Source organism: Acomys russatus, chromosome 11, assembly GCF_903995435.1.
Source record: "Acomys russatus chromosome 11, mAcoRus1.1, whole genome shotgun sequence".
NCBI lineage: Eukaryota > Metazoa > Chordata > Mammalia > Rodentia > Muridae > Acomys > Acomys russatus.
In genome coordinates this window covers 61,642,965-61,664,386 of record NC_067147.1, presented here as the reverse complement: position 1 = coordinate 61,664,386, position 21,422 = coordinate 61,642,965, and the positions used below count along the sequence as shown (strand labels likewise).

At 53.0% G+C, this 21,422-nt stretch overlaps 2 protein-coding genes across 2 annotated transcripts; one reads left to right on the top strand and one right to left on the bottom strand.

Annotated features, from left to right (window-relative positions):
* Nucleotides 1-4,803: 4,803 nt before the first annotated feature.
* On the bottom strand, nt 4,804-5,702 carry Sfta2 (surfactant associated 2). The gene is made up of 3 exons (XM_051153596.1): nt 5,522-5,702; nt 5,267-5,349; nt 4,804-5,141 (listed from the first exon to the last, which is right to left on the bottom strand). The coding sequence occupies exons 1-3, from the start codon at nt 5,580-5,582 to the stop codon at nt 5,055-5,057; spliced, it is 231 nt and encodes a 76-aa protein (XP_051009553.1). The 5' UTR covers nt 5,583-5,702; the 3' UTR covers nt 4,804-5,054.
* Nucleotides 5,703-9,550: 3,848 nt separating this feature from the next.
* On the top strand, nt 9,551-15,323 carry Mucl3 (mucin like 3). The gene is made up of 3 exons (XM_051152535.1): nt 9,551-9,973; nt 13,073-14,526; nt 15,144-15,323. The coding sequence occupies exons 1-3, from the start codon at nt 9,892-9,894 to the stop codon at nt 15,288-15,290; spliced, it is 1,683 nt and encodes a 560-aa protein (XP_051008492.1). The 5' UTR covers nt 9,551-9,891; the 3' UTR covers nt 15,291-15,323.
* Nucleotides 15,324-21,422: the final 6,099 nt, after the last annotated feature.

Below are 21,422 nucleotides of genomic sequence, written 5' to 3'. Positions count from 1 at the left end.
CTCCTGCTGCTGCTGCTGCTGGCAGAGGTGCAGGGTTTGGCCACCATGTGTGTCTCTGCCCCTTCCAGTCTCACTTTTCTGCCATCCTGACCCACTAACTACATTCAAGGTGTACCTCAGGTGCTGCAATGTGTCTGCACTCTGATTAAAGGGAAGGAAGCGGGGGCAGGGCGGGTTGTCTTCCTGATTTCCTTCCCTCTGGGTTCACTGGGTGAGACAGTGAGTTTAAAAGCCATCAAATTCAAGGGGAAAAAGACCAGAACTGAAGTGTGTGGGATATTAAATAGGCCAAGGTAAATCTTAGAAGAACACAGTTAAGCAAGACGTGGGGTGGGGGCAAGAATTAGCCAGGTGGGTGCCTAGGAAAGTGTCCCCCACAGAAGGATCAGAGGAGAACTGAGACAGGGCAGTCTTTGAGTTCCAAGCACCAAGGAGGCCGAATGTAGGGTGGAGCGTGCAAAAGGAAGTCCAGAGGGTGTGGTGGGGAGCTGTGCCTGAACCAGTGACTCAACTGAAACAGTTCCTCTCAAACCTTGGCTAGCACCTGCTGCATACATCCACAGTTAACAGAACATTTTTGTTACCAGAGAGGTTAACACTGGAAAAAACCATGGGGGCTTTTTGAAGGGCTAGACTTCCCTCTGAAGTGGAGGCTCCTTCCTCAAATCGAGTGTCATCACATGGCCTCGCTGCTAGGGCAGGCGGGCAGGTGTTCATCAGAAGCCAGAGTCTACATGGCTCCTGAGAAGACTGGCCATTGGACCTTTGCCAGGCCGCCTGTCCCATTACCAGCTGGAGGGAGCAGACATTCTTGGTCTCCCAGGGTTACCTCTGTGTGGTCCCCAGATGAAGAGGCTGGAGACCTTTTGGGGAGACAACTTCGAGCTATTCAAGCTCGCACATGAGACTGGTGTCACTGAAACAGGCTGCACACAGATCACGAGTCATTTTAGATTGTGCTGAGAGGTTTCAGGCACCTGCATCCCGTGCATGTACCAGCCGCTCTGCCCACTACATGGCTGTTGCCGTGAGGCCACAGGCTTTAGGCAGAATGCAGTCACAAGGGCAGGTCCTTAAGGGCTACGGCTTGTGGGGCAAGGAGGGAAAGGCGCTCACAGTGCCTAGCATAGAAGGGCCCATTGGCACAAGCAGGGATACCATAAAGATACTCCTGGCCACCAGGATAGCAACGTCCGCCAGGGCCACCCTGACCACAGTGACCAGGCCGGAGCAGGCTAACCCAGGGGTGGTGTGTGAAGTGGAAAGGCAGTGTTGAACAGGAAGACAATGGCTGCACACGCTCAGAACAAGCAGTCTGGCTTCAGAGCCCCAGCGCTAACCCCTTGTTCTCCACACCCTGAAGGAGCCAGAGGTCTCTGCTATGCAGAATGTGCCCCTGTGGCTTCTGGGAGCTTCCCTGAAAGTGTCTCCTTTCTTGTCAACACCTAGCAGAAACAGAAGCCTGCAACAGCTTAGTCAAACTTCACCAGCAAGAACCCGCCCTCCAAGCTATCAACCCTCACCCCTTGCCAGCATCGTAGACTTTCTTTTCTTTCTTTCTTTCTTTTTGTCCCCTTCGAGACAGGGTCTCTCTGTGTAGCCTGGGCTATCCTGGACTCGCTTTGTAGACCAGGCTAACCTGGAAATCACAGCAATCTGCCTGCCTCTGCCTCCCAAGTGCTGGGAGTAAAGGCGTGCGTCACCACACCTGGCTCCCGAAAGCAGCTTTTCTGGATTAGTGAATTGCCTTGCCTATATGAAACCCACCGCTCACAGCAGACCTGGAGCAGACCTTCCCCTCACATTTATTAGCTATCAGCAAGCTAAGCAGGGGTTTAGAGCCACATGTGCCTGGGATCTAGAGAATATAGAATGCGCCCTTCCCCTCCTACAGTTTGTCACGGCAACTGAAAGGTTTTAAAAAGTAGTAGATGCCCAGGGTGCTATGGGGCAGAAATTAAGGCAAAAAATAGAGGAAAATAAGCCCGGAGGCAACTGAAAAGTTTTAAAAAGTAGTAGATGCCCAGGGTGCTATGGGGCAGAAATTAAGGCAAAAATTAGAGGAAAATAAGCCCGGGGACGCTGAGCAGAAAGACTCAGCGGAACCCTCAACTCCGGCCCCCTTCCTCCCCTAACGGGTTAAGCCTTGCAGTCACTGGCAGCAGCGTGTCCTGCACCTGACCCTGGGCCGCTGCAGACTCACTGCTGGGGATGGAACCCAGGGCCTTGCGCAGGTCTAGGCAAGCCTTCCATCCCCCCCACCCACACACCCCGGTCCCACAGACTGCCCTTCCTCTATTTTCTCCCCGACTCCTGTTTTCTTCCTCACACTGCCATAGGCCCTCAGAGCCCGGAAACTTGGTGTCTCAGCAAGGCCAGGGGAGAGCTCCAGACACAACAAAAGGGTCGGGGTGCCTGGAGAGGGCATTTGCCCTGTTACCTCAGCAGTAGCCATGTATGTTCTGAACAAACAGCAAAGGCCTCATTCAACAGCCTTTCTACCCCTAGACAGAACCCCTGGTCCCCACTCACCTGTAGCTGCCTCCACCTGACTTCCAGGCACTTCCAACCTCCAACTCACAGCAAGACTACTTCGGGGTTTTCCTAAGCGTCAACAGGCTAAGAACCAGTAGAGAGGGCCTGAAGAAATGGCTCAGCTCTTCAGAGAATCCAAATGCCAGGTCAGATGGCTCGCGGTTGCCTGGAACTCCAGCTGATGCCTCTGCGGCACGGAATGCAGGCACGCATGCGCAGATGACACACAGCCCACCTCCAGCTGCCCACACTTAGCTATTCACAGCTGAGGAAGCTGAGGACTTGCCTCGTGGCCCTTTCTCGGGTCTACTCAGTGGGGAGTCTGCCCCTCAACCCTCCCAACCTTTACTCCCCGGGACCTTGGCGTTTGTTCTGTCTCTTTACTTAGGAATGGTAGCTTAATTCACCGTGGGTCTCGACAGAAATCTCAGTCCAGCCACAAGAGCGCAAAGCAGCAGCTGTCACACACATGCACACACACGCACGCATGCACACGCACGTGCGGGTCTATTCTTGCTCCTACTGGAGGTGGAACTGACTGACTGGCGTTCCCATCACCTAGTCTTGGTCAGGGTGTCCCCCCTTGCTCGGAAGGGGCCCTTGGAGTGCTAAGTTCATGCTACTCCCGAGTCCTTCTGGCGCTTTTCAGTAAAGTATACTACCCTGGATAGAAGCCTTCTCCAATCCTGGACATGCTACCCCATACAATATAATGGGGCGCTGCTGCTGATCATGTAGGGGCTGCTGAGCATGCCCCTGCAGGACTGAACCTCGGGGAAAGACAGAAGACCAAACAGTCAGGGAAGTAGCAGCCCAGGGAGGACCGTCTGCTGACAGGAAGCTGGCTTGGGTATTATATCACACAGGGTCCTTAGGTCTTCCCTTTTCACCTGCTGGCCCTGTTTAGAAACCCCGCCCTGACGCCTTCCTGCCATGTCTCCTTGAAATGTCTTCTGGGAACAAGAAGCCCCTCTCTCAGGGAGCCTGCTTTCAGTTTCCTTCTCTACTTGTGCCCCTCTAACTCTCCCTCACAGCCTTGGGGAACCCCAAGACGTTGCTCTAGGAAAATGATCTGGAAGCTGCACCCCAATGGGCCGTGAAGCTGAAGAACAGACCTCGGCCCTCCTCCCCCACACCTGACCCATGGGGCCACCTCCCAGCTGGTGCAGGTCCGAGGACATAGAGCACCGGTCCTCATGGGGACCTGTGCTTACCTCTCCCTGATGCCACATGTTCTGGGACAGTTAAAAAGAAGGAAAGAGGCAAGGCAAACTCTCTGCTTCTGCTCCCTTCTCTTCTGGGCTTCCTCAGCTTCAGAGACGTAGCTGGAGCATCTTGCACTGCCGCAGGAGTCAGCTCTCGGTTGGGGGTGATGGTGGCTGGGTGGGGGAGCAGCAGATGATGGAGGACGGGGTGAGTGGGGGGGACACATCTCAACACCCTCAAGGGCTCAGTCAGGACTGGGCGACAAGATGTGGTTACTGAGCAGTCAAGGTAATTTGTTCTGTTTGTTTTGCACACGCGGTCTCACTATGTAACCCTGGCTGTCCTGGAACTCACTGCGTAGAGCAGGTGGACTCAAACTCAGATATCCTCCTGCCTCTCTGCCTCCCTAGTGCAAGAATTAACAGTATGTGCCACTCCACCCGACTCCAGGTGATCTTGAGGAAGAGGACCCAGGATCCCCAGGAGGATGTGAACTGTTAAGCTTCCTTCTTTGGCATCGGTCTGTCCCAACTGTGCCCACTTATGACAGGCCCTGTGGTGCATCCTTCCAGAATTAACCCACGATGTTCTCAGAAAAGTCCTAGGATGCAGGCATGGCCACCATCTCCATCCCGTGGGTGACTAGAAGCGTGGAATGGATCCATCCTTCACAGAGGACACCTGTGACCACAGATCCGCATGGACAGGCGCCACACAGCGGCCTCCTGCAGCACTGGGACTTGTTGGCCACTTCTCAGCTGAGCCCCCTCACTTCCCTCTGAGCTCCCTCTGTCCAGCTGCCCACCCTGACCTGCCATTTCAGGCCACGTAGGTCCCTGCGGCTGCAATTAAAATCTTGCTTAGACTAGGACATCTGTATGATGCCTGGCTTCTTGGCTGCTATTGAACCTCAGGAGAACACCCCTCTCCAAGCCTTGGATTTTTCTCTTCTAGCATTCAGGACCGCCACAAGCACCATGTGGAAAAGCCAGGGCTAGCGCAGATGTGTTCAGAAGGGCTCGGCTGTACAGGCATACACTCATACGTGGGGGGAGGCTGTCTAGGCCTCTGTGGTGTAGAGGGGGAGTCAGCTGACACCCCTGGTCAGCAAACAGGACAACCAGTCAGAGATCCTGGCACGCAGCTCGCTTTCCCTGTCTGCCCTGTGCTCACAGACCCACTGGACACGCCAAACCCATCATGGGATTCCACGTGTTTATTAGCACGCAGCAGGGCCAGAGGCTGCCAGGTCAAGGCACGCTCGCTCCCAATGCCCACTCCCCAAAAGCCGAATGCCCCGGGCCCTCACAGCCTCAGACCCTGCAGGTAAGGTGGTATGGCGGCCCTGTGTGATGGAGAGTGACGTCGGTCCCTGGTGGGAGGTGGAGGGCGACACAGATCTGGGAAACAGAAATGAGGAGTGGATGAGGTCTAAGATGGTACCTGACTCCCCGCTTGACTCAGCCAGCCCCCGGCAGGCACTCAGAGAAGCACACAGCACCACTCTCCCCTTCCTAAGGGCTACCTTTTCCAGCATGTTCATCTTGAACACAGAGTCCTGGGCCTGGAAAGCCTCAGTCAGCTTTACTTGCAAAGTCACCTTTGGTCCTGGGAGGAAAAAAATACGTGGCTCAGGACCCTGCACTTTTTGGGGTGGGGGTGGGGCACACATCCCATAGTTTCTCCCGTGCCACCCCATCAACTCTCAGAACGGGGACACAGTATCAAGCGCCTCTTGCCTTTCAATGTCAAGGCCAGGTGTCCACCCTCCATGCCTCACCTATTGCATGTGAGATGCTGAGGAGGGCCAGGAGGAGGCAGAGGTGCATCGAAGACTCCATAGCGGCCACCTCACTTCTCCGATGGCAGGAGAGATGATATAGCTTCCCTTTGCCCCGGGACCTCAGCACCAGTGTTGGGGTCACCGAGAGAACATGGCGACTGGACTTTCCAGTCCTCCCAGAGTGGCCCCCATGACTGGAGAGGGCCTCTCACTGACTGACTCCTAGGTAGTTTGGAGGAGGGCACCCCGCCGCCCCCCACACTGTTTGCTTCAGATCTCTAGGATAAGATGCTTGAGAGAGAAGTGGGAACACAGAAGGGGGGCCCTCCTGCAGGTGTCTGAGCCCCACCTAAGTCCCGGTCCTTCAGTGGCTCTTGAACGATTAATGATTAACTGTCCTTAGCTGTCACCACTATTGCCAGGGAAGGGCTGGAATGTGGGTCCCCAGGGAGGGGTGGACGGGGCCTCGCTCCTTCCCCAGCCAAGCGGTGTCCTGACGCCCCAGCCTCAGTGGTTTTCCAGGCAGTGAGGACCTTCCATCTTTCTTCCATCTTTGAGGTTTTGTTTCTATCTTAGGTGGGCGAGTGCTGTGCCTGCATGTGTGTGTGTGTGGACACTACATGTGTGTGACGCTCACAGAGGTCATCATCAGATCCCCTGAACCTGAGTTACAGATGGTTGTAAGCTACTGTGTGGGTGCTGGGAATCCAACTCATGTCCTTTGGAAGAGCCACAAGAGCTCTTAGGCCCTAGGCAATCTCTCTAGCTGTTATGCCAGACTGTTTACGTGTGTGTTGGAGATAGAACTCAGGTCCTTGTGCTGTACAGCAAACACTTTACCACCGCCACCACCCGGCTTTAATAATATTCCTTAACATTTATTATTTTTTTTAATGCGCATTGGTGTTTTGCTTTCACGTGCGCCTGTGTGAGGGCATCAGATCTCCTGGAAGAGGAGTCACAGACAGCTGTGAGATGCCATGTGGATGCTGGCAATTGAACCTGGGTCCTCTGGAAGAACAGCCAGGGCAGCCAGTGCTCTTGACCGCTGAGCCGTCTTTCCAGCCCCTCAATAATATTCCTCAATGGTTCCTGTGTGTGGTAGGTGCTGACCACACTGCCACCCGGGAATATAGGCACACCCTTCACAGAGGTAGCCGAGCCATGGGTGGAATGGGAGTGATGGACAGCCTCCGCCTCGGAGAGGTTCTGTGCGTCACTCGAGCGCATACACGTGGAACACTGACAGTGCCGAAGGAGCCGAGCCGTTGCACTATGAGTCGGCACCAACCCTGCTCAGCAGAGAAAACTGAGGATCTCAAACAAGCTGTGTACTTAGCTCAGCAGTCAGGGGCTTTGCCCTTGGGCTCGGTTCCCAACAAGAGGCAGTGGGACAGAGGGACAGAGGGATGATCACACAGGGCCAGATGCTCTTTGGGGATGGTGGGACCATTTCTATCCTGTCATAGGGGGTGTCCTTTAGAACCTTCACCCCTTCCTCCCCACTCAAATCCCTCCTTCCACAAACATCAAGCTCTTTGGGCCCTGACTCTTCCCTGCTGAGGGAGCCCCTTGCCTTTGCTGGATGCTGACCACCAGAGTCCTTCGCCCCCCCGCCACCCCCCTCCCCCCCCCCACCTTTCTCCCTTCAAGGCTGGTGGTGGTGTCATTCCTTGGTCCACTCGGGAAGGGTGAAGGCCACAGTCTCCCTCCACTTGTCTCCGTGGTACTGTGGGCTTCATAGCTAAGCAGACACTGACCAAAGTCTGGTCTCTGAAACTCACCAGGTGCATCTTGGGCAGGGCAGGCCCCGGTGCCAGGCTCTTTTGATCTCATCTGGAAAACAAAACAAACAAACAAACAAAAGCCAAGATGCATTGCTGACCTCATCAGTTCTCGCAGGTGAGACACTGATACACACAGAGGTGCTTGTGGCCAGCAGGAGTCCTGAGGATCCTGTGGCTGGTCCCTCTGCCACTGGCTCAGACAAAATCACTTCTTGTGGCTGTAAGAAGTCATCTCCGGCCATGCGTGGTGGTTTCTGCCTGTTACCTGGGCAGTCAAGCGGCAGAGGCAGAAGGATGGCCACTAACTGGGGCCAGGCTGGAATTCATGACGAGCTCTAGGTCAGCCAAGACAAGACACTAAGACCCTGTCTCAAAAAGCAAAACAACTTAATAGCCGTGCATGGTGGCACGTGCCTGTTTCCCCAGCATATGGGAGGTGCAGGAGGGAAGATCACAGGTTCAAGGTCACCCTCAGCTACATAGCAAAACCAAGTTTGATTTGGAGTATAGGACATCTTGTCTCAAAACAACAGAAAGGGGGAGGGGAAGGGAGGGAGGGAGGAGGAAAGAGAGGGGGAGAGAGTGAGTGAGTGAGAGAGAGAGAGAGAGAGAGAGAGAGAGAGAGAGAGAGAGAGAATATTAAGCCAAGTAAGGCAAAACAAAAATATTTTAAAAAATAAATTAGTGATAGGGCTGGGGAGGTTGAGGACACTGGCAGCTCTCCCCAGAGGACTGGGGTTTAATTCCCAGCACCCACAAGATGGCTCACAGCAGCCTGTGACTCCAGTTCCAGGCCCTCTGTGGGAACTGCCTACACACTGCAGGCAAAACAGCCATGCACGTTAAAAGAGTCAGCCTCTAGCTATCTCCAGTTCCTCCTCTCCAGACGCCTGGGTCTTCTGTGAGTTGTGACCAAAGCTGTGTGTGCGCACAAGCATTGTCTGAAGTTTGTTCTAAGAAAGCGTTGCCCTTGGCACTACTGACACATCAGCCTGGACGATTCTTCGACTTGGAAGTTGTTCTAAGCCACACAGACGGCCAGCAGCGTCACCAGCCTCCTACTGTCACCACTCTGGGGGACGAATAGCTCCCGGAGGAGGCACAGGGAAAGGCTGTCTATGTCACAGGCTGCTCAGTTCTGAGCTATCAGTCTTTGGCCCAACTATGTGAACTCATTAATCTCCCATTAATTGATCTAATGGGCAATTGGCCTCTTCTCCCTTTCTTTCCTGATCCAGCCCTGCCTAAGGGTGTAGGCACCAGTCACGTCAGACCAAGAATCATCTGTGTGAGTCTCAGTGGCCACAGCTCCTGGCCGCCTACCCTGAAGAGCTCAGTGCTCTCCCTACCCACTTCCCTCAGGGAGCAACAGCCCTGCTTCCAATGCAGCCTGGAGACTCACGTTTCTTAGGCTGCTGGGGGTATGAGTCCACTGCAAGTTCTTTCCACTGAGCCACACCCCGGATACTGGCAAAGTAGCACCGCCGCTGACTGACTGTCTCCTGTGTGATGGAGAGCTCAAGGTATAGGAGGCCTTCCAATAAACCAGCTTGTTGGGGGAGCTCTCTCTTCAAGAGCCCCTGTGGAGCTGATGTCTAAGCTAAGGCTTGCTTTAGGCAGGGAATGGGTGAAATCTCAGGTGTGGGGTTGGAAGGGGATATGGAGGTGAGTCCCCTTTGAGCCCCACAACTGAGACCTTCAACAAGAATGGGAGGCAGAGCTTCTAGAAGAAGTAGGTCCACATTCTATAGGGAATCCACATTCTATAGAAATTCTATAGGAGCCCACAATCTATAGGGGATCCACGCTCTATAGGGGATCCACAATCTATAGGGGACCCATGCTCTATAGGGGACCCACACTCTATAGGGGTAGATGCAGCTTTGAAGCTGAGGCAGCTGCTGGGCTGGGATGATAGGGGAGGCATAGGGAAGACGGAAGACAGAAGTCCCATAGGCTGGACATGTGATGCCAGTCCCAGGCTTCCCACCTGTCTTGTCCCTGTATTTGCCTTGGCTGTCCCCACAGCCTGTCCTATCATCTCCTACATCTGAAAGCAGCTGTCCGTGTGCCATGGGCCACATGCGGGCTGCCCACTTTGCTGCTCTTTCACCTGGTCTTGGGACAGCTCCACCCAGGGTAGAAAGTGTGACCATGTGTGAGTAAGGGGTGTGGAGCTGGCTGACGCCAGAGGCACAGGAATGTGAGTGTGCCTCCTCCCAGAGCCCAGAACCGTCCAGCACTCTGTCCAGTCCCTCTAGAACATGGACATTGGCTCAGAGCCTGCAGGCTACCTCATACAAGCCCTTCCTTCTGCAGGGGCTGGGTCAGGAGGCTGGCTGGGTACTCCACCCAGACCCTTCCCACGTCCCCAGATCCCACCCCTTTGGTGGAACCCAGGTACCTAGCTCCATGACACAGCTGCGGTCTCCCATTATCAGGGCACCCCTGCGGGGTGGGGCAGCTCCATTTGCTTAAGGCTTAGTTCAGAGTAGCCTCGGCCCCCATGACGTCAAACCTGACCCCTTATAAGATGAAGGGTCCCAGCCTACGGTCCCTGAGCAACCTCCTAGCTGTGACATGGCTCAGCTGACCAGTGGCCTCTGCTCCACTTTCGGCTTCCTCTGCTGCCTCCTCTTCCTTCCAGCTTCTTGGGAGGCAGGTAAGATGCCCAGAGAGGTAAAGGGGTCACTGCTTTGTGGGGGTTGTAGAAACCATGAAGAGCTTGTTTCTGGGACTGGGCTACCAGTCACAGAAATGAAGGCAAGTGACCCGGATGGCCGTGAAGGGTTGCCTAGTGTGTTCATGACATATTGGAGAGGATCTTGGTTCATGCTGTTTCTTTTAAGGCACAGTCTGAAGGGCTATACCTGCCCAGAGCCTCAAGCTTGCATAAAGACACTGTGTGGGCTGCTAGCTCTAAGGGACCAGGGGAGGGAGCTGGCATACACTGGGCACTTGTATAAGGAGCTCACTGATGCTCAGGGTACTTTGTTATCTCCTTAACATCCCTCAGAGGGTCAACAGTCTCCATCTTCCAGGTGAGGAATGACACTTGGAGAGCTAAGGGAACCTGCTCAAAGTCACACAGCTGGGCGGAGGGTGGGGGGTGGCAAGTTCTGTGGGCCGAGAGCATGGAGTAGGCTTCAGAGGACTCCGTGCAGACCTGGCTCCTCCACTTAACTCAGCCATTTGGCTCACTTGCCGACGGTGAAGCTGGAAGGATGCTACCAGCCAGTGCCAGCGGCCGGGGTACAACCCACTCTGCACCAGGCATAGTTCCGGGGGCTTTATCCACGTTTATTCGTTAAGCACTCATGGCAGCTCAGTGAGGGTCTGCCCCCATCTGATAGTGGGAAACATTCCAAAGCCTGGGTACCACAAATGCTAGGGGAGGAGGTGGCTCAGCTAAGTTCACTTAGTTAACAGACGCTGCTGCAACAGCATAGGGGAGCAGAGATGCCAAATGCAGGGGGCACTCTGGGGGGGCCCTAGGCGTCTACGGGAGGGTCTTCATCAGACAAAAAGGCAGAACTCCCACATCCCTAACGGATGTGAGACTCCAAACTCTGTTTCCTCGGGTATAAAACTGGGAGGAGAGAGCACAGTTCTTGGGGTTCTTGGGGCAATTAAAGGAGGAGTGTAGGAAACCCCCAACAAACATTACCGCTGCTATTGCCAAAGGGTGGTCACTTCCTCTGCAAGATTCCAGTTTCATATTTGGAAAAATAAGGGAGACCGGCAGCTTCTAAGAGCCTGGTGAGGCCTGAAAGCACAATCAAGAAAGAATATCTCTGTGAAGAAATCAAGGGCCTAGCCTACACTGTTAGCTTCCTTCCTTCCTTCCTCTTTTCTTTTCTTTCTTTCATTCTTTTTCTGTTTTTGTTTGTTTGCGTTTTTGTTTTTGTTGTTGAGACAGGGTTTCTCTGTGTGGCCCTGGCTGTCCTGGACTCACTCTGTAGACCAGGCTGGCCTCGAACTCACAGAGACCCGCCTGCCTCTGCCTCCCGAGTGCTGGAATTACAGGCATGTGCCACCATGCCAGTGTTAGCGTTCTGTAACTATAATAAAATACCTGAGATTATTGACCTATGCAGACAAGCTGTGTCCTGGGTTGTAGTTTTCAACGATGGCGTCCATGGCATTTGGCCCTGGTGCCGCCCACCTAGATGGGAGTGTGTGACAGGGTGAGGCACTTCACTGATCAGTCAAGAACAGAGAAAGGAGCTTGCATCCTAACAGTCTCTTCAAGGGCATGCTCCACCCGCTAAAGATCCCATTTCCCCCCCAGTCATGCCAAACTGGGGCTAAGCATTTAACTCCTTTGGGAGCCGGTCTGGATCTACACTCCGGCACCTGGAAAATGGAGCTCCCAATAACTGAGAGGAAAATGCTTTCAAGGAAAGTGGAGAACGGAGCAACAGTGAGGCCGCCTCCTGGTACCTAGAAACAGCTTTCCCACGGGATGTGGGCTTTTCTATTCTCCTCTCTCCTTGTTGTCCACTCTTCCATGGGTTTCTCTCGGGAACTGAATTCCTGTGCGTCAGTAGAAAGAGTGGGGGGAAAGGGAGGAGCGGATCTCAGTTTCCGGGGATGGGGACTGGGTCACAGGTCCTGGGTGCCACCTTGAGCCAGCAGTCGCTTTACTCCTGGCAGTCTCCTGGCTGCCAGTATTCTGGTCAGAACCGGAGACACATCCTCTGTCCCTATCCAGTTTTTGTTTTTTTCTTCATTGATTTGAGTCCCATATCTGTCCACCGATAGGGCTGTTTTCCTTCATTTTCCTTCACACCCTGTCCCTAAACAGAACTCCTCCCAGAATCCAGCTGCCTTGCTCACCACTGTCAGGACCCACAGGGAGAGACCCTTTCCTGTCAAGAGAGTCACGCTCTTCTACTCCCCGACATGTGTACAAATAAGGGGACCCAGTCAGGGTAGACTGCACAGACTGAGCTGCTGTCTCCCCCGACTCAGACCGACTTTCCTCACCAGGATGAAAGTTTCCCATCTTTCTCTCCGGCCCTCTTCCTTCCTCCTCTCAGAACCTCTCTCGCTGAGAAGTTCTGCCCGGAGCCTGCCTCAGTTTCTCACTGTCACATTGCGGACAGAACTGGGATGTTTACAGAAAGACGAAGATCCTGACATGGGTCCCTTTTCCTCTCAGCTCTTCTAAGCAAAGGGGGTTCTAGTCTACCAGTTTATTACCCCTAAAGGAACACCCGATGGCAAAGTGCCAGCCAGCCCTGCTCTCAAAACCTTAAAATTGGATAGGCGTGGTGGGAAGCAGGTGTTGACAGGCACACAAGCAAGTGAAAGGCAAAGAAAGGTGTAAATAAAGATGTTTTTGATTGGCGGTGTGTCAGGCAACGGGAGGACCACTAGAGTCTAAGCAATGCCCACAGGGTACGTGGGAGAGACCCCATCAACCAATGAGAGATGGCTCTAGATCTTATCTGCTTAGAGCAATGGGGGAAGATGCCAGAAGCCTGGGAGGAAAGTTGAGGAATGGTTGTGGGAAAGGGGAGAGGCTACCTTGTTGCTGAAGCTCCACAGTTTAAGCAAAAGTTCAGGGGTGAGAGGTGAGAGGTGAGAACGGGGCTTGAGCAGTGTGGTATTCTAATGAGTGGCCCTGAGGGAACAGCTGTGGCCCCAGGATGGCCACTGCAGAGGCAGCTGTGCCCCGAGGATGGCCACTGCAGAGGCCGGCAGGACAAGTCAGGGAAGTTTCTCATCTCCTCTCTCTGTCTCTCTCCCCCGACAGGTGCTAATACATTTCAGGAACTTCAGAAGACTGGCAAGACTTCAATATTTGATCATTTACTCCCCCTTACTCCCGGCTTTACTCCCAGAGCTCCCTCTGACCACGCAGATCGGAACTCAGGACAACGGCCTCCAGCTGCTGCCCCCAACTCTATGGCAACCCAGGAGCCCAAGAAACAGTGCAACACCGTACGTCTCGCCAAACCAACCCACAAACCTGTAGCCACAGACTCCCAAAACACCACTGTTCATCGTGAAATACCTCCCGCTGTGGAAAAGAGCACCAGCCGCCAAAGACAAGACCCGATGATCCGCAACGGACGCTCCGCTGATGGCCCCAAATCCACTAACACAGAGAAAGGGTCTGAGAGAAAACATTCAACCTCAGCACCAAGGAGAACTTGTCAGTCCACAACAAGCAAAACCAGAGTGACGAGGAGTTCGGGTACCCCAGTGAGTCCTGTGGAGACCAGCACCAAGGTAAGGACCACCTCACAGAAGGCCATCACTGCCCCCCATGACTCGGTGCTCACTAGGAGAAGCACTTCTTCCTCAGTAAAACCCACAGAAGCTCCAAGGCCCTCATACAGGACTCTAAGCACCCCAGGAAAAGCAGGAGCTGAAGACCACAGGACTCTGTCCCCAGACAACGCTGTACAAATGACTACGGAGCACAGTGAGAGAGAGAGTCTACCAACCAGGGGGAAAACCACAACAGCCCAAGCAATGCCCACAGAGCACAGCAGAGAAACCACATCAGCTAACGAGAGTACCACGGGAGCCACAGTGATGTCCATAGAACGCCACACAGTGGCCAATGGAAATACAACCCACGTCTCAGCAAAGTCTACAGACAACTCAGAAGAGGCCGCATCAACCACCAGGAAATCCACAGAAGTTCCCACACCAACCACCAGGAAATCCACGGAAGTCCCCATACCAACCACCAGGAAACCCACGGAAGTACCCACACCAACCACCAGGAAACCCACAGAAGTCCCCACATCAGCCACTAGGAGACCCACGGAAGTCCCCGCACCAACCACCAGGAAATCCACGGAAGTCTCTGAAAGCTCCACAGTATTCTGGAGGAAAACCACACCAGCCACCAAGACCATAAAGGCCACAGGAAACCCAGAGAAAACAGCAACGGTCTCAGTGACCCCACTACCTCCGGTCAGGTCCATGGAGCACAAGGCTACGACTCCTTCCCTTCATCTCCACAAAACTGAGACCACGCGCCAGGGACTCGTCGGCTCTTCGACATCTGGAATGGTCCTGAGACCCAGCACTTCAGAGGCTAACTACCCCCAGGAGAACACCCACAGCTCGCCTGGAGGCCTCCTGGATGCTGGGGCGAGGGGGGAGAGAAATCCGTTCCCTGCATGGGCCATCGTTGTCGTGATCCTCATGGCTGTCATCATCCTCCTGATTTTACTTGGCCTGATCTTTTTGGTAAGGGCTGTGGGGGATGGGGGGAGAGAAAGAGGACAGAGACAGGGATTGAGATTAGTGGTTAGGGTTAGAGGGAGTAATGAGCTGGGGGGGGGGGGGGATGTGAAAGCAAGGGGAGAGCGACTAATCCGTAATACATGAACGAGAGAGAAGGCTGGGGATGAGAGGAATGGGTGTGAAGAGATGAATTAGAAGTTGGTCACAGTCTTGGGTGTGAAGGTGGGGATGAGGCAAGGTGGACCGGGCAGAAGCAGGTTGTAGATGGGATTGTTTGTTTGTTTTGTTTTGAGACAGGGTTTGTCTGTGTAGCCTTGGCTGTCCTGGACTTGCTTTGTAGACCAGGCTGGCCTCGAACTCACAGCGATCCGCCTGCCTCTGCCTCCCGAGTGCTGGGGTTAAAGGCGTGCGCCACCACTGCCCCGGCGTAGATGGGATCTTGGACTATGATTTGGACCCAGGTCTGGAATATGGACCCAAGCTTACACAGAGTCTTGGACAAGGAGAAGGGCCAAGGCACTGGATCAGAGAGAAAAGTCCCCCACCCCCACTCCCGGGGGTGGTTGAGGAACCCAAACAAACAAGTGGCCATTTTCTTACTCCTTCCTCTGTCACCTCAGGTCTCCTGTGCATCACGTGCCCGCCACGTTCTGACCCAGGATGCAGAGGACACGGACCCTGAGGACAAAGTGGGCCGCAATTCCTACCCGGTCTACCTGATGGAGCAGCAGAATTTGAAACCAAACCAGATCCCCTCCCCTTCGTGATCCTGAGACCTGCACCCCCAGCTCTCCCAGGCTCTCCCCTTTCCTGGGAGACGAGTTAAGACTCATGCCTCCGGCTGTAGAAAGGGGAGCAAAACGGACGGATAAGAGCTGTGGTCCCCGTCGGCCATGTTCTTAACGGACAAGTTGAGGAGTGAGGAGGCGGTAAGGGTGACAGATGTACAGTTGGAGGAATGAGAAGAATGAATGAACAATGCCAGCGCTCTCCGTAGAAAGTGGTGGTGTGAGAATAAGGCATTTAAATTAGCTGCTGGGGCGGGATCAGTGCAGGCCCCGCCCCCAAGTTCTGAGTGGGCGTGTCCAAGGGAGGCACAGGCGGCTCAGAAGGCAACGGTAGCACCCTGGGAGGCAGGAGGAAGACAGATGCCCAGGTTTAAAAACTGATTTATAGTAATTCTCTCCACCCCCACTTTAAAATGAACACACTTCTGAATTTCCAAGACACTAGATCTTATTTTTTATTAATTAAAAAAAAAAAGAGCCCCAAAATAAAGGAAGATTGAAGTTTTTTCTCTTTTTTTCATTCTTTCCACTGCCTGAGGAAAGAGACCCCACCCTACAAAACATCACAAAATTCCTCCACCCCATGGCTTTTCCCTCTTCCTTGTGAGTTCCTTGGCTTTTCTGGATGTCTGTGGTGGGTTTTCCGTTTGTGAGTGGGTACACACAGAGGGGCCTGTGTTTGCCTGCGGTCTCACCCACACAGCCTCCTCCCCAGCCTTCCCTGCTGGCGTGCGCACTGCAGTTGTATTCCTGCATCTTTCATCAACTTATCCCACTCCTTTTACCTGGTACTGATGGGGTGTGGGATGGAGAACAGGCGCCCTCTGCTGGACTTCTGTAATAATAAAGCATTTGTAAAGTGTGGACTCTGAATTTTCAGGTATCCCTGGCTCTGTGCCCTTGCAGGGTGACCTGGACAGGAGAGGCTGGAGTTCTTTGAAAGGGCCAGAGAGAGGAGACAAAAATCCTATTGTTCCTAAAATTTCCATTTCTGGGTTTAGGCAAAAGCTCATTTCAGTTCATTATGGGTTTATTTGCATGGTGACAAAATGAGAGAGGCGAGGAATTCGGGATTGATAAAGGTTTTGTTTCCTTTTTTTTTTATTTTCCAAGACTCTGTGTGTGTGTGTGTGTAGTTGCTCACAGAGGCCAGGAGAGGGCCTTAGAATCTCCTGGGGCTGGAGTTAACAGTTGCTTGTGAATTGCACAGTATGGGTGTTGCGACCCAAACTCTGGTCTCTGCAAGAACAGTGCTCTTAATGTCGGGCCATCTCTCCAGCACATAAGCTGCATTTTTAAACATTTATTATATGTCCACAGTCTCCTGATACAAAGACATGTAGGGTAAGGTTCCCACCTGAGACACAAACGCAGGAACACAAAAAGACTTTCACAAGAGTCATCAGAGGAAGTACTACTCCGACAGGAAGTGCTGTGCATACAGGAAGTGTGGTGCAGATTAAATAACCTGCATAATTAAACCAGTATTTATAAGCAGTCATGTCTCTCTGTTAAGATGCCAAAACTATGAGTCCCACAGAACCTTGCCCATCACCCACAGAGCCTTGATGTCCACTGACCTTGAAGAAAGGCTGCTGACAAGGCATCCCAGTGGCCTTCCTGCAAGACTCCAACCTTAACCAAGCCAGCAGGGTCAGCGGTCACTGTTTGCCACTTTTTGTCTCTCCGTCTCTGGCTATTAGGAAGTCCCTCAAGGTCAGTAATCCCCAGCCCTGAAATGGCTGGTCTTGAACTATCTGGGTTGCTTCTGGACAGGAGGTCTCTCTGCATGTCCCATGGGGAACAGGCTCTGCTGGGGACAGGAAGCTGGGTGTCAGAAAATAGGTATTGCTGGCCATGGTGGCGCATGCCTTTAATCCCAGCACTTGGGAGGCAGAGGCAGGCCCATCGCTGTGAGTTCCAGGCCAGCCTGGTCTACAAAGTGAGTCCAGGACAGCCAGGGCTACACAGAGAGACCCTGCCTCGAAAATAAAAGAAAGAAAGAAAAAGGAAAATAGGTATCTCAGGGGCCAGAGGGACCCTAGACTTAGGTGCCTGGTGAAGCCCATGGCCGGCAGGCACTCGAATGACCTGGGAGGGGTGCTAAATCCCTTATCCCCAGCCCCTGTCCTTGAATTCCTCCAACACAGACAACAACAAGAGCAGCCTTCCCCTCGGGTCCAACCATGCGGGGACTGGTCCCCTGGGGGCCATGACTCTCTTCACTAATTACCACCTGGAAGCCACAGGGAAGTCCTTTACTGAGCTGGGCCCACAGGACGAGCAGCTTGGGAGGCTTTCTGCAGGCCGGGAGCTTGGAGCACCCATGACCCCAGAGGGCAGCGGCTGGGACCTAGGCTCTGGTTATCAGTGTACCGGCTCTCCTTTCTCCATCTAGTGGGTGGATCTTGTTCCTTTTCAGAACAGAGACGCCTCCTGGTTCTGTGGTCCCTTCTCCCAGCATGAGATCTACTAGGTCAATTTCTGCCCTGCTCACAGATGGGGCAGCCAAGGTTTCTCTCCCACACACAACCAAAGTACACAAAACTACCCATTGTCTGGCCTCTGCTTCCACAAATACTGCTCGACCCTCCCATCACACTAGGGACCCTCCCTTCCCTCCACTTCTGAAACCCCACAAGCCTCTGTATCTATAGAGTCTTCGCAAAAATTACCTTGCTTGCTGTTATGGTGTCCTACCACAGGCACCATGGTGACATGTGTCTGCCACACCCTGTGAGGCCACACGGCTTCCGTTTTAACCGCACCCACCACCACCACCACACCTTCTGTGGGAACGAGGGTCTCCAGCCAAGACCACCCAGAGGCCGCCAGTGTCTCTGGGAGAACCACGGAGCCCCACACCACTTCTGACGCCGTCACTTCCTCTTCTGCAGGATCTGTGTCCACCCCTGGCTCCCAGCTCAGGCTGTGAGACCATGGCAGCTTCCATGAGAGACCCTGGGTAACGGCAGCGTCCTCCACAGAAACCAGAGCCACCTGATGTGGCCACCGCCACTCCTGTCCCCATCTGATGTGATCCCACTGCTCCTGGGGACGGACTCTAGCACAATCTCAGCAGTTCCTGGTGATACCTACAGCCTGGGAGTACAGCCGGGTCAAACCAGCCGGGTATTTTCATTAGCACCACCACCACCCCGCCTCCCCCCTCATTTCTCTGGTTTTAGTTGCTAAGTGTGTTGTAGGGCTGAGCTCCTGCGTGGTAAAGTGGACATGTGTGGTACAGGGAACACTCTAGTCCTGCCAGACCACCGAGAACATGCCAGAGGGGTGAGTGGAGAACGGCTTTGGTCCTAGCCCAGGTCACCCAAGAACTGAGGGACAAAGCTGTGGCGCCCCCAAGGTCAGTTCTTGTATCGACAGATACCATGCCCGAGACTCTAAGGAGCTTCTCACTGGAAAGGGGAGAGATCTACATCCAAACTGCAGATTTTGGGTGACACTTAAATAAAATTTTTGTTGTTTTGGTTTGGTTTTTTTGGTTTTTGGTTTTTGGAGACACGGTGTCTCTATGATAGCCTTGGCTGTCCTGGACTTGCTTTGTAGACCAGGCCGGCCTCAAACTCACAGAGATCTGCCTGCCTCTGCCTCCTGAGTGCTGGGATTAAAGGTGTGCACCACCACTGCACAGCTTAAATAAATTTTTAAAAAGTTTTTATTACATATGTTTATTGATGGCAGAAAGCAGGATGCAAGTACACATGGCTCTCACGTGGAGCTCAGACGAAAACCTGGAGAAGCAAATTCTCTCCTCCTACCACACGAGTCCTGGGGATTAAACCCAGGTCCTTGCAGCAACAGAATGAAACCACAACACACTACCTAACAGGTCAGGGGTCCTCTCTGAAAACACCCTGAAGGAAGAGAGACGGGCTGGTGAATCTTCTCGCGGGACTTGTGCAGTTGATGGGAAAGTGAGCGGTGTTGAGATGCGAAAGTGAGCAGGCCAGCCATGGTGACGCAGCCTCGCAGAGCTGGCACGCAGAGGGCTGAAGTTAGAGGGGCAAGAGCTTGAGGGCAGCCTGGGCTAATGGTCGGCATGACCCTAAGTAAGCAAACAAACCTGGGCTGACATAGAAGAACAGGGAAGTAAGAAGCCTGGGGAATTTGAGCTCAAGTTATTTCAACCTTTGTGGGGCCAGCCCAGGCGGCCCGTGCCGCAGCAGACCCTCGCTTAAGCCTAGACCCCTGAGAGTACAGACTAAAATGAAATTCATCCTTCATAGAAGGAAATGCAAGTAAAATTGCCTGTCTATGGGCAAGGTACAGGGAAGGATACGACGTGTACACCTTGAGAAATAAATAGTAAATACAACAGGATTTAACAGGAGTTCCAGCCAGAGTCACACAATGGATGTCCCTTGAATGACCACAGTCCTGGGGCACTGAAGGCTGAGCCTGGTAGTGTTGAGAGGTCTGTTTTGTTTTGTTTTTGTTTTTTGGAGACAAGGTTTTCCTGTGTAGCTTTGGCTCTCCTGGACTCACTTTGTAGACCAAGCTGGCCTGAAACTCACAGCGATCCACCTGCTTCTGCCTCCTGAGTGCCCAGCCCAAGTTGAGAGACCTTATTTAAAAGACTTGAATTTATTATTATTTGTTTATTTATTTATTAAAAATAGAGTCTCACTATGTTGCCTGGCTGACCTAGAACTCACTATATAGACCAGGCTAGCCTTAGACTCACAAAGACCTGCCTGTTTCTGTATGTAAGCATGCCACGTGCCCCAGGATCCAGGTGAGGACATTGGATCCCTGGAACTGTGGTTTTAATTGTCTGTGAGTCATCATGTCGGTGTTAGGATCCTAACCCGGGTCCTTTGGGGGAACAGACAATGCTCTCATTTGCTGAGTCATCCCTCCAGCCCCAGCGAAAGCTTTTTAAAAATAAAAATTGAGACAATAAACTGGGCTTGGTTAAAGACATTTGCTGTTCTTCCAGAGAAACAAACTCAGTACTCAGTACCCGCATACGTGACTCAGCTCCAGGGATCCAGTACCCTGTGTGCTTCACCCCCCCCCCCCACCAAACACATTTAGACGGGGTCTCTCTTCGTAGTCCTGGCAGTCCTAGAGCTTGGTTTGTAGACTAGGTTGGGTTTGAACTCACAGAGACCCTCAGGCCTCTGCTTCCTGAATGCTAGGATAAAAGAGGTGTGCCACATTGCCTGACATAAAATTGCTATTTTGTTTTTGTTTTTTAAATAGGACCAAATGTGGCACTACATGCCTTACTTCTAACTCGGAAGGCAGAGGCAGGGGATCTCTGTAAATCGAGACCACCATGGTCTATGTGGTCTACATGGTCTAGAGTTTCAGGACAGCTAGGGCTACATACTTAGCGAGGCCCTCCTGTCTCAGAGCAAAAACCGTCAATCTTGTAACCCAACTTAAGGAATCCTCAAGTGGCCATGCCTGTGTGTGCTTGGAAAAAAATATCCATGCTCTGAGGAAGGTCACACCTTCAGCTCAGCCTTCTGATGACATCTACAGGTGACACTCTAGGAGAACGCCACACAGCGACAGAAATCGTAAATGTAAAAAGACGGCACGGGCCAACAAGGAAACAAACACACACAACAAAAGAGGTTCGTCAAATGTAGAAGACAAAGCAAACGGGCCTTACATGTGTGTCATAGCGTCCACAAACTTCCACCATCATCTTTAGTTTGGGGATTTGTTTTTTTTTAGGGGGCCAGGTGTCCTAGATGTATTTATTGATGCAGGTTCCCATGTAGCCTAGGGTGGCTTCGAGCTGAGGCTGGTTTTGAACCCTTTATGCTTCTACTTCTTCTGCCCAAGTCCTGGCGCTCCAGGCTTGTGCCATCACACCCAGTCAGGTCGCTCAAGTTGTTTTCCTCAGTTTCCCTCGGATGGGTGTACGGGCTGTGTGACAACGTTCCGCTGGCCAGTAATGTCAGCGGAGGAAAAGGAATCAAGTGGAATCAAAGCCTGGGGCTGTAGCTCTGCGGTGGTAGTCAGAGCTGCCTTGCTTGCAGACATGGTTCCATCCCAAGCATCACACAGACACAAAAAGGGAAAAAAGTCTCTGGGTGTGTTGGCATACACCTGGCACCGAAGAGGGTAAGGTGA

What these genes read in the sequence shown, in the direction of transcription:
- Sfta2 (XM_051153596.1), bottom strand. Translation starts at nt 5,582, where the DNA reads ATGGAGTCTTCGATGCACCTCTGCCTCCTCCTGGCCCTCCTCAGCATC. An exon ending in CAGCATCTCACATGCAATAG is followed by an intron (nt 5,350 to 5,521) that starts GTGAGGCATGGA and finishes TTTTCCTCCCAG; the next exon opens with GACCAAAGGTGACTTTGCAA. An exon ending in AGATGAACATGCTGGAAAAG is followed by an intron (nt 5,142 to 5,266) that starts GTAGCCCTTAGG and finishes TCTGTTTCCCAG; the next exon opens with ATCTGTGTCGCCCTCCACCT.
- Mucl3 (XM_051152535.1), top strand. Translation starts at nt 9,892, where the DNA reads ATGGCTCAGCTGACCAGTGGCCTCTGCTCCACTTTCGGCTTCCTCTGC. An exon ending in TCCAGCTTCTTGGGAGGCAG is followed by an intron (nt 9,974 to 13,072) that starts GTAAGATGCCCA and finishes CTCCCCCGACAG; the next exon opens with GTGCTAATACATTTCAGGAA. An exon ending in TACTTGGCCTGATCTTTTTG is followed by an intron (nt 14,527 to 15,143) that starts GTAAGGGCTGTG and finishes CTGTCACCTCAG; the next exon opens with GTCTCCTGTGCATCACGTGC.